Source organism: Argopecten irradians, chromosome 11 (assembly GCF_041381155.1).
Source record: "Argopecten irradians isolate NY chromosome 11, Ai_NY, whole genome shotgun sequence".
In the NCBI taxonomy this organism is placed as follows: Eukaryota; Metazoa; Mollusca; class Bivalvia; order Pectinida; family Pectinidae; genus Argopecten; species Argopecten irradians.
The window spans coordinates 29,914,985-29,931,839 of record NC_091144.1 but is presented as its reverse complement, the minus strand read 5'-3'; the positions used below and the strand labels follow the sequence as shown (position 1 = coordinate 29,931,839).

At 34.7% G+C, this 16,855-nt stretch overlaps 1 protein-coding gene across 1 annotated transcript; it reads left to right on the top strand.

Moving 5' to 3' along the window:
* The first annotated feature begins 630 nt into the window (after positions 1-630).
* LOC138335261 (uncharacterized) lies at positions 631-3,859 on the top strand. Its single transcript, XM_069284266.1, has one exon. The coding sequence runs from the start codon at positions 821-823 to the stop codon at positions 2,303-2,305; it is 1,485 nt and encodes a 494-aa protein (XP_069140367.1). The 5' UTR covers positions 631-820; the 3' UTR covers positions 2,306-3,859.
* The last annotated feature ends 12,996 nt before the right edge of the window (positions 3,860-16,855 follow it).

Here is a 16,855-nt window from a genome sequence, read left to right as displayed (position 1 = left end):
TTTTCAAATTCAATAAGTTTTGCCCGTTTTGTGTCTCCTTGTGATAGCGGAATCACTTTTAACAGTTTATAATACTTTCTTACTGAAACATATTGACAATGATACCGAACTGCACACTCCAACTGGACTTACACCAACTGACAACTGGCAAAACACTCGTCATAATTTCTTTTTACTGGCAGCTGAGAAGAAGTACTGTACCACCATTTAATAGACTACAGTGTGTCTTAGCCAAGATAAAGAACTCAATGTCTTTTTCATAGTTGTCCAACGAGAATATGATCGAATCCTAATGCATATCTTGTCGTTGTATGAATAACTTTGATCATAACAACTTTACAAAACAACAATCAGTGCAATGTGATATATTTGTTTTCACAAAAGTGTAGTTAGATGGTAAGGTTATAATGTATTACGGTTTTAAAACATCGTAGTTCATCTAGATAGCAATGCAAGGTTGTAGACGTAATCCATAGTAGTTGATCTGATTAATGAGGTATTTAAAATTTATTATTGTCTATTATCTACTTCTGTCTCGAGATCATGTGATAGTATACACAGGTAGAGCTATCGTCAGAGACAACTTATTGTAGTGTTGACCCGTATTCGGGGATGTGCTCAGAACGTTATTCAATTCAATTATTACGCCAGTAGATATGAAAAGATTTTGCAATGTATAGGTGTACATGCATTCGTCGTCGGATAATAATAGTGTTTACAATCAGCCGAATGAATTCATCCATGAGTTTTAGCTTAGAAGTCGGAGTCATGTCTTAATAGCAGTTTTACATTTACAGACCTAGTGTATCGTACATACAAAATGGCCTCAGACGTAGCCTTCCAAAAGGGCCAGATGCCCGTCAGAGAAAAGGGGAACGCTAAGTGTTTTATCCATAAACAAAAGGATGTAGTTTTGTATTGTTCGGAGTGTGACTGTCTGATATGCATTACATGCAGTATTACAGATCACCATGGTCACAGTTTGGTTGAACTGTTGGATATAACAATACAGAAGAAAGCTGTTCTTAGTGACTGCATAACCAGCACGGAAAATAATATTCTGGTTCGCCTAAAGACGGAGTTAAGATCAGTGGAAAATATGTTGACTCAAAATGAATCAGACTTTGAGGATATTGACAAACATATCAAGCAACAAGGAGCAGATTGTAAAAACATAGTCGACATTATTATTCAGGAGTTTTTGAGTGAAAGTGGCAAGTTTCGAGATCAAAATAAGAAATTGCTGCTGAAGTATAAGGAAGAGCTGGAACAAAGATTCAAAATTCTTTCAGACAAGCTGGAAACAGTTAAACATGTGTTACAATCGGGTTCATTCGTCCAAGTATATGATGAAGCGTCTTGCGTTTCTGATTTCGTCCCCAAACTTCCGACAGATCCAGTATTGTATGATGTGGAATTTCGTCCCCGTGAATTAGTTATAGATCAGCTGAAACTGATATTGGGTCAATTGTCTACCACAACAAGCCAGTCGCAGGTACAACTGCACTTCCAGCATAAATCTGAAGTTACGTCAATCTGCCCATCGCCATCTGGGATGTGGCTGAGCAATTCCTCATCCAATGAGATGCAATTGGTAGATTTCAAAGGACGAATCCAGCAGAAAATAAAACACACAAGTGCCATAAGCTGCTGTACCCTATCACCAAAGACAAACTGTGTCTGGTTTTCCTGTGAAGACGATACATCTATTTACGAAGTCCTTGCAGGAACCAAGTATCCGGTAAGACGCTTTACAACTGATTCGTCGCCGTTGTGCATCTGCATCTCAAAGAGTGAACATGTGGTGGTCGGCTCACACAATGAAATAACAATTTACACAACGGAAGGACAAAAAGTTGTCTCAACCTTTGTAAACATAGATCAACAGGGAATCGAATATGTAGAATCCGGATCTATTTCACAGTGTCCCGTCATAGATAACTATGCAGTTCTACGAAGATACAACTCTGATGACGATGCCTGGTTTGGGAATATCATTTTATATGACCAGGAACTCAGATTCAAGTTTATCTACAACGGAACAGGAACTGACTTTCCTTGCAGTGCAGTTTATGACAGCAGAGGGAATCTTGTAGTTTCAACGTCCAACAACGCTGTACAGTTGGTCACTGGGACAGGACAATACGTAAGAACTATACACACAGAGAAAAAAAGAATAACAACGATCGGACTTCAGTCAGACGATGTTTTGTGGATTTCTGCAGTTGCAGAAAAGAAAAGAATGCTTTTTCGGGGAAAGAAGTCGGATATTAAGACTGTTAAGTATCCGTATTTCAGAACGTAAGTGTACTCAGAAAACACAATTGAAATGTTCATGGCAAAGGATATAAAGGTACACAGAGTAAATGTTTTCTTAAAATAAAACAAAAATGTAGTAAATAATGTTATCATTGTATTAATGCATTCACAGCAGTTACTTGAGACTAAATCTTTTAAAATGTTTTCTACGTTTTCAAAATAGTGTTTTTCCAGCTTGATTGACAAAGACAAACAATACATATTTGTTTGAATATTGAAACTTATCGGAGCTAGAGTATTAACACCAAGAACAAAGAAATAAAAGCTGAAAGAAGCAATTCAAGTTAATAGTTCAATTTTTATTTTTATTTTAGTGTCATATGTCAAATTGAAATAATGCATTAAAACATTAAAAATGAATAGACAGTTTGTATAGATGTTTATTGACATTCAGAGACTTTGCTGTTTTGAATATATGGTAGTATTGTACAATGTAATGCTCGTGACTCAGTATCCCTTAGTTGTGACGTGTGTACGCGTTCAGTGGAGCACGACGGACAGTGTTAGTGCTGTGTAGAGGTAAGACAGGTTATCCCCGTTGACGTGGTACTCAATAGTTATGCGTTTATATTCGGGAAAGATGTGTTACCTGTAAGAATTACTTTTCATGTAGGGAATGGATTTCGTTTTTATGTTAACCATGCTTGTATGGAGCAATTCCTCTAAGAATAGCGCCCCATATTGAATATATTCTTAATGGAATTGCACCATACACGCATGGTTAACATAAAAACGAAATCCAACCCCTATATTTACACTCACACGACTTTTTTATTTATATTTTATGCATTAAAATCGCCATTTGAAAGTGACGTAATAATTCAATAAAAAGTCGGTCAAAAGTGGGAGGAGCTTACTCAATTGAACAGCGAATGATGACTTTTCACGTTACGTAGAATTATTCATCCGCGACGACAAGAAAGTTCAATATTTTATTGTAAAATAAACATGACAAACAAAGTAAATTTCAGAGATAATTTTATGTAATCAGATCAGAACTTTAAATATATATTCAATTTTGCTACAGTTAATATATGGCGTAATGACATAAATAATTTGTACTCGGCCACATGTGTGAACTCGGTGACCTTTATTGTGCAGCGAGGCGAAGCTGACGCACGCTTACACACTGGAGTTTACCGAAGTAGTCAAAACATCGGTGTTCAAGTAGCTCAATGTGTTTGGGATTGTCGTCTGACTTGACGATATTACATCCTTGGGAGCCATGTGATTATATAATCTACGCTTAGATCCATCGCCATCGATAGATTGAACAATTTCACTTGTGTTCGATGGATACAATGTATTTGTGGTGACGCGTAACTGTCATCACGTGAATTACTAGCGGTGCATGTTTTATAATACACATAATTAAATTCTCAAAAAACAAAGACAAGAGGATATGTTTAAAACTGACCTCTGTCAGAAGGTCTCACGCCCGTCCATTCCAAAGACTCGATCGTAGGACGAACACAGAGACAGAGGTAATGTTTACATTTGACATCTATCATTTTAACAAAAATGACAGCACTACACGTCGCCCCGGTCTGGATATTTTTTCCGGTTTCTTTATACAATTTTTAATTTAAAAAAAATGTTTGTATCATATATAAACATAAAACATGTATATATTGTTTATTTTTTTCCGTAATTCTATGAAAAACAACAATATACACGTAATGTTGCGTCAAAATGATAAAAAACAAAGCCATGTTTCTTTTAAAAAAGTAACCCTTTACGTTGCAAAGAACATTTTCATACGCAAGTTCAAATTTCAATGTTACCATGCAGTTATGGTAAACAAATTCGGCTAGTATTTGCATATAGTGAACAAGCCTAGCAAGTGTAAATATATAGATATTGCATATATTAAATTAATCAACGCTACCATGGGAGTTTGTGTGTGTTATTTTCTCCCGACATTGCAGTATAACTATATATAGTGTTAATAGGACGTAAAGCAATTTGGTTTGGTATAATAGATTCAACAGCAAGTGTCGTTTAAGGACGGCCTCGTTGTGATATAGTGAAACTTTTGTCCTTTTTATAGCGGTATCTTACACAACGGCATCAAGCAAGCACACCCCGTTCCGATCACATTATACTGTCAAAGGGCAAACAAGTCGTCTCACTCCCAATATGCTGAGCACTGAGCAGGAGCAGAAACTACCACTTTTATAGACTATGGTGTGTTTTGACAAGAGGACAAAACCCAGAGCCTACGTCAAAGGAATGAGCGTTTGAACGAAGGCCACAAGTCGGTAAGGTTTAGAAGTAGAGAAATAATTAGGTCCTACATTTAGTTGCCTTTTACGATCATGCAGTAGGAACAGCAGCAACAAATATAACAACCTACGTCTTCATAGACTCAAGAAGTAGTGTTATAGTGGAGCGGCTAAGCATGGAAATCGTTCAATGTTTGAAGAAAGCATGAAACTTTGCATATGGCTTCTTCAGGACATAAGATTTCAGGGAAAAAATGGTCTCCGAAAAATCATGGCCCCTAGCGGCCGCCATATTGGTTTTCAAAATGGCCGCCAAACAACGCCTTCTGTGACCCATAACTCACGATCTATACCAGCTAAACCCAAACTTTAAATTTCTACACCCATATTATTGACGCTTAGGAACATTCTGGTAGTGTTAAACTTCATGTAGAAGGACCGCCATTTTATATTTCAAGATGGCCGCCAAGTTTGCGAGCTGTATCTTTATATATAATGCATTTAAATAGATAAGCTGACTTTTAGCAAGTATAGTGAGAGTACTTATATTTGTGTAGTGTTTGATACATAAATAATTTGATTCTTATTTTAATTTCAACTTGACCACCATTTTGAAATCCAAGATGGCCGTTAAAGTTAAATTTGTTTCCAAATTTCACTCTGTAAATTATCGAACAAAAAATCAAAGCAACATTTTTAAACGTCTACACCCATATTATTGGTACTTATTATCATAGATATTTAGGATCATTCTGGTAGTGTTAAACTTCATGTAGAAAGACCGTCACTTTGCATTCCAAGATGGCCGCCAAATTTACAACATGTGTCTACATGTATATCTGTATATTATAATAATATAATGATTGCCTAAGCTGACTTTAAGCAAATAAGACACCTGCAAATACAGTGAGTATCTATTTTTTGTAGCTTTCGTTACAAAACAATTCGATTCTTATTTAGTTTTCAAAATGGCCGCCAATCTGAAATTCAAGATGACCGGAAGCATTTAATTAAATGTACATAAGTTAACCGGAACGGCTGATAATTTATGAAACATTACTTTAAAACTTGAGTCCCAAATGTTATTAACTTCTGTAAATTTTACACTTAGCATTATTCTCTAAATCAATATGAATAGATGAATTGAATGAAAACGTTAACTTCCAAAAAGCGGGTCGTGTATGATCCCCGACGTCGTCCTTATCATTTCATCCTTTTGGACAGGTATCGGACCTTTAACTATTTCTGTGTACAGCAGCTTGAAAAACATTCATGTTTCACATCCATTTTCATGCCTAAAGAAAATTATAGTTATAGAATCACATTCTACACTATAGCAATATTTGCCATTATGGAAATAACATTCATACAAGAACTCAGTGCTTTAACTCTAACATGAGGCTTGGGCAGAGACTTTTTAACACAAAATGTAAGTTCATATTTAATTAGAGAAAACATCACAAATTGATCTGTGAAATCGTCTTATCATGTAATTGGAAATAACCTTTTCTGAAGGAGATTTTCATTACATCATCACAATAACCGATTGGTATACTTTATACTGTCTACAAATGCAAGATGTGATAAAAACTTATAGAAGATACTGTAGATACTCATTAATGTCATTCGGAAGAAAGATACATGTATGCTATCTGATAAACTGTAGAGAGCAGAGCAGGTGTTTCCTCAAAACCAATTGAGGATCATCTCCTTTATGAAAGTGGAATGTAAGATATTATTTGCCAGAAGAATGGAAATATTCATGGCGGCTAACGGATATATTTTGGCTAAAGCAAGAAGGCATTCAAGGCTTCAAATGGTGTATTATGACTGAAACTATTTAATGCATATGGATGATATCATCCCTCTATTCCTAACCACAGCCAGGGAATTATCAGAAAACATTTAACCAAAATCACTATGGCAGTCATCTGAGAGATACTTGGTGTGATGGAGAAATATCAGACCTGCAGGCAGAAGTACTTAATACAAGGCTATCATTTGGGATTCGTCTTCCAAAGGAGGCTTCATGGATGAGATGGTCGTACTTATATTGCATAACCACGTTCATGCCCGGCCGTCAACCGCATCTCAGGCAATTTGATGTGGATTCAGGGGAAGATATTCCCTCTATTGTTAATAATCAGATAAAATGTCAGAGAAACTGCTTCGATGTAATCCCGAATGACTCCATCATCAGGAGACTCCACTTAAGGAAGGACTCCAAGTAAGTTCATGGCAAGGTTTTGCCACCAAAGATTGAATGTCTACCTCGTCTGACATTACCCCTTGTGGCACGTCTGTCAGTTTTACAGTAGTGGCACTAGAATTAACCCCAAACAAGTCCTTGCGAAGATAGTCATACCTTTACCAATGTTAGCTGAACCTCCGAGCTAGAACTCCCAATCCCATTACCGGAGATGAAGCTGGCAAATGCAAGACAGATGATGGAGTTGAATTAAACTAGTGCAGTATGTGCAAACTAAATCCACCTAAAACGCATAGCCACCGTCAGTAAAACATGCATACGGCACCAAGTACTTGGTGAAAATATATCGCAACAGAAGAACAATAAGCCTTCAAACTAAGTGTAAATAATGGATATGATAGAGAGTATAAACAATATTAGGACCACATAGACAGCAAACTAACTTAGTCAGATATTGGTCATCTTGAACTTTGCCGAATTTAGTTCTGGTTGACGTCGATATATGACAAAAAACGGGACCGATAGCGCAGGCTGTTGATTGTGCCACCAAGAACTCTCTGGTGTTCTACAACCCCAGCTCTTTAAAATAGTATAGCGGTTGCCATGACAAGGCGCTAAGTAAATAGACAGACATTATGAAACGAGAAAAAAAACCCAAAGAAGCCCTCGCCACTGAAAGAAAACACTTTCATCAAATTTGCTAAAGGCAGATAGGGATGACAGACGTCTGTATGATCTAAAGAAGGAATTTATACATACACATGAGAAATAAGGTGGATTGTGTTCTCAGACACCGTAAGGTGAAATGTGTGTCTAGATGTTATCAAATGGTTATGGATGACTTGACAGTTCCAAAGTAGTTACGCTATGAGGAAGGATTTGAAAGGAGAAAGACGAAGTATTAAGTTTTGGTAGAAGATACTAATACCCTAGAATGTAGGAATGGGTGTTCCTGTTTCCTTCACGTTCAACTTAAAAGCTATTGCCAACACTGAAAGTAATGGGTAGTGACAAGAAATCAACTGGATTTACTGTCAAAAACAGAAGAGAATGCGCCCTATTAATCGCAGTAGAAGTGACAAGGTATGAGTTAGGTGTTATCTGCAAATGGGCAGTGATTTGGTCAATCGCTGTTGACTTGCGACTTTGAGGATGTTCCAGTTGAGCATTCGATAAAGCTTATGAACGATGATCCTCTGATGACGCCTGCAGAGTTGCAATTTAAGGCATTTCATATATATCAACATTTGTTAACTAGATTTTTTGCTCGATCATTTACAGAGTGAAAAACGGAAACAACTTTAATTTAAACGGCCATCTTGGATTTTAAAATGGCGATCATGTTGAAATTAAAATAAGAATCAAAATATTTATGTATCAAACACTACACAAATATAAGAACTCTCACTATATTTGCTTAAAGTCAGCTTATCCATTTAAATACATGATATATGAAGATATAGCTCGCAACGTTGCCGGCCATCTTGAAGTACAAAATGGCGGTCCTTCTACATGAAGTTTAACACTACCAGAATGATACTAAGTATCAATAATGTGGGTGAAGACGTTTAAAGTTTGGGTTTAGCTGGTATAGAACGTGAGTTATGGGTCACAGAAGGTGGTTTTTGGCGGCCATTTTGAAAACCAATGTGGCGGCCGCTAGGGGCCATGATTTTTTGGGGTCCATTTTTTCCTGAAACCTTATGTCCTAAAGAAGCCATATGCAAAATTTCATGCTTTTTTTCAAACTTTGAACGATTTTGCCGAAAAATCGACCTTAGCCGCTCCATTATTATACTGTTAGAATTGCGGTTAACTCGTTTGTATTAAATGTAGTGTTTTCATCCATAACGGTAGACCATTAATTCCGTGAAATGGGAAGAGATATTGTCACAAAGCAAAGCACACAAGTCAAAGCTAGGAACGAAAATTAGAACATTTTAGTTCCGCTGAAATGGTTTACTCTTAAAGTGGATAGACGGAGGACGAATCATTGACTATAGGCAAATTGTTGACTCTTAGGTTTTTACCAAAATGGAGTTCAAGGCGAAATCCGATTAGCATTTCACTATAAATCCACAATTAAATTAAGGTCTGACAACGACTCGCCGACCCCTATATAAAGCGCGTGAATCGACACACGTGCGCTCATTCATGTACCTATACACCTAGCATTCCACAGTATATATCACCTACAAATAGGTGAACAAAACCCTCACTTGTAAAACTATATGGGACCTTTTTTAGCAATTAACATGTCAATTCCTCTAAGTTGTCATTTAGATGTTTCTCAAAATAAAATTTCAACGCAAGTGAATAGAAATCCAAACAATAATCCGTCCACATATCTCCACGTATGTCATCGTACCCGATGCACTCAACTGACCGTATACACGTGACTACGTACCTGACCCGAACGAGCGACAACTATCACACACACGTGTCGATGTACATGTACATGTAAAACTTCGTGTAAATTGAAGTGTTTTATTAGCTCGTATTGGACATATGTTGGGATATAGCTGACAACACATTCATCTATTACTTCAATGAAATATTGGCAGGTTAGTGCAATGTTTATTTTCAATTTGATATTGTTATTTCCAATATCGGGGCATGTGTATCTGAGACAAGACATGTTAAGAATGACACACGTGTGTCAAGTGTCCCGTGCTTTATATAGGGGGTTGGCCAGTGAAGGTTACTAAGCAGAGCAAAAGAAAAAATGGCTGCCACTTCCTTAGATACCACACTGTGATAACTAGGGGATGTCTCAGAAACAATTTTGGAAAAAAATATTTCGTTAATATTTTTTTTTAAATTTCAAATGCATGTTTTTAACTTGCATTGTCAGCTTTAAGGTCTTGGGTGGTAATATGTACAGAGACGCATATCAAAATGCAAATGACGACTTTAATTTGATAATTTTTTATGAAAACATTATTGTCCAGATGTAGGGCAAGCAAAGCAAGGTTGATTTGAAATACATTCAAACTTTAAAAAAATATATATCAAAATTAATATTTTTCATTAGGTATCACTTTATAATTATTTTATTTGTTACACTCATGTTCATTGGTTAGAGTTAGAGATTAGTTTTGCATAATCTTAAAAAATCAACGTCTATAAAGTAAAAACAAAAACAAAAAACAAAAAAACAAAAAAAAGCGAAAGGACAATCATTTTCATAGACGCGAAGAATGAAGTATGTCCTTTCGTTTTTTACGTATATCTTACGTATATTCTATAGGACTTTTTTATATATCTAAACATGTGACTTTTTTTTATCTCCACTCTGTTATTTCCGGTTTGGCACACGTGTAGTCGACGGCCGATGTGTTTTTGGTTGTGAGCAGGTGTGTAGTGGACGGTCGGTGTGTTTTTGGTTGTGAGCAGGTGTGTAGTGGATAGTGAGTCACTATTCTCTGACCATGGTTTGTATGTTTTACCTTCTTCTTCTCCTTTACTCTTTTTTCTTTCTTTATGTTCTACTTTCTCTTTGTTGGGAGGTGCCAAGTCATCTGGTTACACATATGATATCATGAACACCAATGACATCACGGTGCTATCGCGAACTGTCAGGGGTTGGGTGACAGGGTCAAAAGGAAAGACGTATTTTCTTATTTAAGAGATAAACGATATAGTATATATTGTTTACAGGACACTCATTTTTCTCCTGAACAGGAACAAATTATTAAAAACGAGTGGGGGTATCACACATATTTTAGTTCTTTTAAATCTAATGCACGTGGCGTGGCAATCCTTTTGAATAATAACTTTGAATTTAAAGTTTATAAAGAAAAAAGGGACTCGAGTGGTAATTTTCTTGCTCTTGATATAGTTATTGATGGGTCCAGAACAACACTTATCTCTTTATATGGACCAAACCAGGACACACCAAGCTTTTATGACTTAGTTATAGACACGGTCAATGGCTTTGGGAATGATAATATTATTATATGTGGAGATTTCAACTTAGTTGTAGAACCAAATTTAGACTACGATAATAATTATAGACATGTGAATAATCCTGCAGCCAGAAATAAAGTCTTGGAAATCATTCAAAATTATAGTTTAATTGACATTTTTAGGGAGCACCATCCAGATACTAGGCGCTATACCTGGAGAAAAGTAAATCCTATAAAACAAGCAAGACTGGACTTCTTTTTAATATCCGAAACTCTTCTTTCTAGTGTTAATAGGTCCAGAATTGAACCGGGTTATAGATCTGACCATTCTATTCCAACATTATCTTTGACTTTGAATGAATTTAAAAAAGGGAAGGGACTTTGGAAATTTAACAACTCTTTATTATTTGAATCTGAATATCTGGAAATGATTAAAACTTGTATTGAGGAGGTCAAGCTGCAGTACTGTTTACCTGTGTATAATTTTAATTCTATTGAAAATATTTCTAACAGTGATATACAGTTTTTAATAAATGATCAATTATTTCTTGAAACATTACTTATGGAAATAAGGGGTAGATCTATATCATATTCATCTTTTAGGAAAAAACAAGCTAGTATACTTGAGGATAATCTTAAGACTTCAATTGAATTACTAGAGGCGGAAACTGATCCTGACCATGAACAATTAGATAGATTAAGAAAGGAGTTGGAAGCTGTACGTGTTAAAAAAGTTAAGGGCAGTCTAATTAGATCAAGGGCAAAATGGATTGAGGAGGGGGAGAAACCAACATCATATTTTTTTAATTTAGAAAACAGAAATTTCACTTCTAAGATCATACCTAAAATACAAAAAGATAATGGAGATATTATAACTAAACAAGAGGAAGTCCTGTCTGAAGTAAGATTATTTTATGAAAATCTTTATAAGTTTAGGGAGACTGATAACGTTGACTTAGAAGTACATTTAGAAAATTGTAATATTCCAAAATTAAATAATACTGAGTCAGATAGCTTAGAGGGTAAGATAACGTTTGAGGAAGCAGGAAAAGTTCTAAGAGGTATGAAAAATAATAAGAGTCCAGGGTCAGATGGTTTCACTTCAGAATTTTTTTAAAGTTTTTTTGGAGGAATTTAGGTAGTTTTGTTGTGCGCTCTTTAAATCATGGTTTTTTAGTAGGTCAATGTTCAGTTACCCAAAGACATGGAATTATTGTGTGTATTCCCAAGGGAGATAAGCCACGCCACTTCTTAAAAAACTGGAGGCCAATTACACTCTTAAATATTACATATAAAATTGCTTCCAGGGGTAATTTCACAAAGAATCAAAACAGTTTTAGATAAAATTATCAATGAAGATCAGACTGGCTTTTTATCTGGTAGGTATATAGGTGAAAATATCCGCACAGTGTATGATGTAATGCAATATGTTGAAGATTTAAATATTCCAGGTATGTTGATGTTAGTAGATTTCGAAAAGGCATTTGACTCCGTTTCATGGAGATTTATTGATAAAGTTTTTAACTATTTTAACTTTGGACCAGAAATAAGAAAGTGGTTAAAATTATTTAACAATAATGTATATTCTTCAATTAATCAAGGGGGAAATTTATCGGAACGTATCAGTATAGAAAGAGGTTGTCGTCAAGGAGATCCAATAGCTCCCTACATTTTTATTATATGTGCAGAAGTTCTAGCTGCAAGAATTAGAAATAATAATCATATTAAAGGCATTGATGTAGATAATGTACCAATTTTGAACGTGCAATATGCAGATGACACTGGTTTAATACTAGATGGGTCAGAGAGGTCTCTTAATGAGTCTATATCTGAGTTGAATAACTATGCAAAAATTTCAGGTTTAAATATTAATACTAGTAAAACACAAGTTATATGGTTAGGGAGCTATAAATACAGTAATGTAACATATAGGCCAGATTTGAATTTACAGTGGGGGAAAACCAGATTTACATTTTTTGGGGGTTGAATTTTCAGTTGATTTAGATCAGATACCAAAAATGAATTTTGACAAAAAAATTGTAAAACTCAAGTCACTTCTTACTGTTTGGAAGAGGAGGAGCTTGACTCCAATTGGGAAAATCAATGTTATTAAATCTTTATTGATCTCGCAACTTAACTATCTATTTATAACCCTACCAAACCCACCAGAAAAATATTTAGCTACAATAAATTCTTTATTACTCGATTTTTTGTGGAATGGTAAATGCCATAAGATCAAATCAGATGTTATGATTCAAAAATATGCAGATGGTGGGCTTAAGATGATTGACTTGTATGCTTTCATCCATTCATTAAAGTTAGGATGGGTTAGAAGATTATTTTCGTCTTCAGGCAAATGGTATCTGATCCTCAAGTCAACTCTAGATTTAAATAAGATATATAATTGTGGGAAGGATTATGTAAAATTGTGTATATCCAGATGTCGTAATCAATTTTGGAAAGATGTCTTTAAAGCATGGGATAAATTAAATTATTCTGAAGATATGAGGCTAAATAGACAAGAGTGTATCCTCAAAACACCTCTCTGGTACAACAATGATATTAAAATTGATAAATAAATTTGTTTTTTACCCCAATTGGTTTAGGTCAGGTATTGTAATTTTAAATGATTTGATGAAAAATTCTGACAATTTTACTTTTCTTTCTTTTGACGAATTTATACAAAAATTTGGAATAGATACTAATTTTTTACAATACCATGGACTAATATTGTCAATAAAGCACTATTTAAGAAATCTCGAAATAAAACCAGAGAAAACTTTCATACCCTTTTATACCACAATTATTAGAAATTTTCTTTAAAAGCAAAAAGGGTGTGAAAGACTTCTATAGGTTTATCATAACTCCATCTACAACTCCAACAGGTACTAGAAAATGGAATTTGAGCTTTAACTTTGATACAGAAATGTGGTTAAAAATATATACTCTTCCATTTAAGGTAACAAAAAATTCCAAATTGATATGGTTTCAAGTCAGAATTATTCATCATATATTAGTTACTAATACCTTCCTTCATAAGATAGGAATAAATCCTAGTCCAATGTGTACTTTATGTAATATAGAAAGGGAGACAATTATACATTGCCTATGGGAATGCAAAGAGGTGCAAACTCTGCTTCAAAATTTTGAAACTTTATTAGATTTATTGTTTATTCCTTTTGCATATAATAAAGATTCATTTCTTTTTGGAATAGTTTATACAAAATTGTAGCTCTGTTGACAATGAAATTTTGATAATTATGAAACATTACATTTATAAAACCAGATGTCTTAGCAACTCTTTAAATATCAATGCTCTTATTAATGTAATTAAGGATAATTTTTTAGTTCAAAAATATATGTTTTTTAGTCAAAGTGACCATATTAAAAGGCAATTTGAAATAGGCTGGAGGAAATGGAAACCTTTATTAGACCTTTAAGTATATACCTTTACCCTAGTCTTTCACTTAGTATTTTACTACTGCTAACTTACTTTAATTTTCTTTTTATCTTTGGTTAGGGTTAACCGGTTTATGTAGCCGATCAGCACGATTCTTCAGAACAATTTATTTATTTTTTTATTTAATATAATATATTTAAACTATAATATAGTGTATGTGTAACGGTACCTCCTCCCTCTTCTTTCTTCTTCTTCTTCTTATCTTTCTTCTTTAGTATGTCTGTCCGTCTGTCTGTCTTGTCTGTCTGTCTGTATGTATGCGAGTGTGTGTGTGTGTGTGTGTATGTGTGAGAGAGAGAGAGAGAGAGTGAGAGCATGCATATATGTGCGTTATGGTTTGCTATTAATGGTAAATATATGTTTTTATGGATGTCTCATAAAGTACAATTTGATGTTTTTAAGTATTGTGAATGAGTGCATATGCAAGTGTTTGTGTGTTAGTGTCCATTTATATATACTGTGTAAAATGTTTGAAAATAAAAAATTAAAAAAAAAAAAAAAAACATGTGACTAATGTTCTTACCGTTTTGTTATTAGCCGATACGTTGGCCAGATGTATATCTCATATGCAATATTAACCACAGACGCACAGTTTTGTAAACGGAACCTATATATTAGCCAAGGTAAATGTCGTAGTGCACCAGTTCAATGATATAATATTTTCTCGGCAATTAAATTTTGAAAATAATCGGTAGGGAGCGGAGCAATTTTGAAAAAGGGTAAACAGAAAACAAGGCCCTGATGGAGGTACGAACATATAGCAATTATTTCGCTAGTTAATTCAGTTTGATGACGGATAGATACAGTCTATCAATCTAGTACATTAAGGGAAATAACTCGCAACGACAAAATTCATTGTGCAAACGAAACTATGCAATGCGTATGACGTCATGAATTCCGAGAATTTACTCTGTATTGGTCCAGTTTTTCACCTATAGTCGTTACTGGAGTTTTGAATAGAGTGGTAACCAAGCGATGAAAGAAATCAACCAAGCGATGAAAGAAATCAACACAGACATGTTTACAATACAATTATTATTCGAGATTCTACTTTCGTTTTACGTATATTTTTTATTTTGTTTACGTTGACACATAGTGATGACTACAATACCTGTGATATATTACACGTGTAGTATTTGCGGGTCGGACATATTTATGTATACCTAAGATTCATCGTTATCTTTTTTAGCTGGAGATAATTGACGGTCACAAGCTGTCAATCAAAACGCACGTGACTTTGCATTTGATATTGTGTATGCTACTACGTTTGCTCCGACATGACCAGGTACACGTGCGTTTGCGGGCACGAGGCGTGGCTATATTACACCTGGCGATCGGACAATTTGCATTCACGCTGTAAGATCTTCATAAAGATTGTGTGCTTGTACTGATTTATGTACTCGTTTTTATAAACAAATACCGATTACCGTTCTGACGAGGCTGAGATTGTACACATTCATAGGTCAGATATGACCTTTCTGAGCTGATACGATAACCTTCAGCAAACTGCTATCAACTCAAATAGGCCTGAGAGCTACTGAATATCTTCTACATAGACGTGGTGTTGTAGCGTTCAAACTGCGATGAATTCATCCACGACAGATGACATTGTCAAAATGGCAAAATGACCGTGTAACAACGGCGAAATGGTGAAGGAATATTTCATATGTGTGCTGTGCTTCCATAATTGACATATAAGTAAACAAACGGAATCAACCACACAGCGGGAGAAGGCTTTACAGGTAAGCTTAACATGAATCTAATATTTAACATTCTAATATTGTTTTACGAATATTTAGTATTCTTCGTTTCCCAGCAAAGGCAACAATGACCTTGACACATGATATTGAACGCAATACCCGATTGTAGTGTCTATACGCGCTTATAATGTACAACATCATGCATGATATTGTTACAATCTAATTAAATACGATATCTGTTATACGTTTGTTTGCATAAGCGTATTTAACACGTACTTACTCTACGCTAATGACTGCGGTCGTAGCGAAACAAGTCGTTACACATCCCTTATCAAAGGTTCTTCATTTGGTTTCTTTCCAATGAAGATAATTACGCAATAATCAATTAGTAAAGAATTCTTAAAATAGAACGGGTTGATTTGCATAGTTAAAAATACTTCGTGTATACGTAGATGTTCGATACCCGGATATAGTAAACAAAACAAGCATGGCCGAGACAGAGGGCAGTTTTGAGGAAACGGTGAACAAAACAATGTTCTATAATTGTTTTAGTATACATTTTGTATATGATACATATTAGATTTCACTGATTATAAATGTGTCCTGTCAAAGGTTACATTTAGTTTATATAAAGCTTAATACAAAATACGTATTAATCGAAAAATAGTGGATTTAAATAGTGAAATGCATACATGGGGCACCATATGGGGTATTTTATCGTACAAATATAAACACGTGGCCGTGTCATTTTTGGTGATGATCGGTTGATTTTCTTTCCTCTCGTGTAATAATTTGAGATAAATACAGTATTAATCCAAAACTATATATAGATAAATAAATACCATGATACTACCAATTTTTTCATAATTTGAGAGTAAGGAGAGCACAGTATATCTAAATACTTAGAACATATAAATGTACGTAAAGAGGTGGACTAAATATAATAGCTTTTTATATACATGTATTATAACTGCTTTCTATTTATTCTTTGGGTATTTTATAACGATATTCGTGTATGAAATATGTGATAGTAT

Coding starts and splice junctions, on each gene's coding strand:
- LOC138335261 (XM_069284266.1), top strand. CDS start 821: ATGGCCTCAGACGTAGCCTTCCAAAAGGGCCAGATGCCCGTCAGAGAA.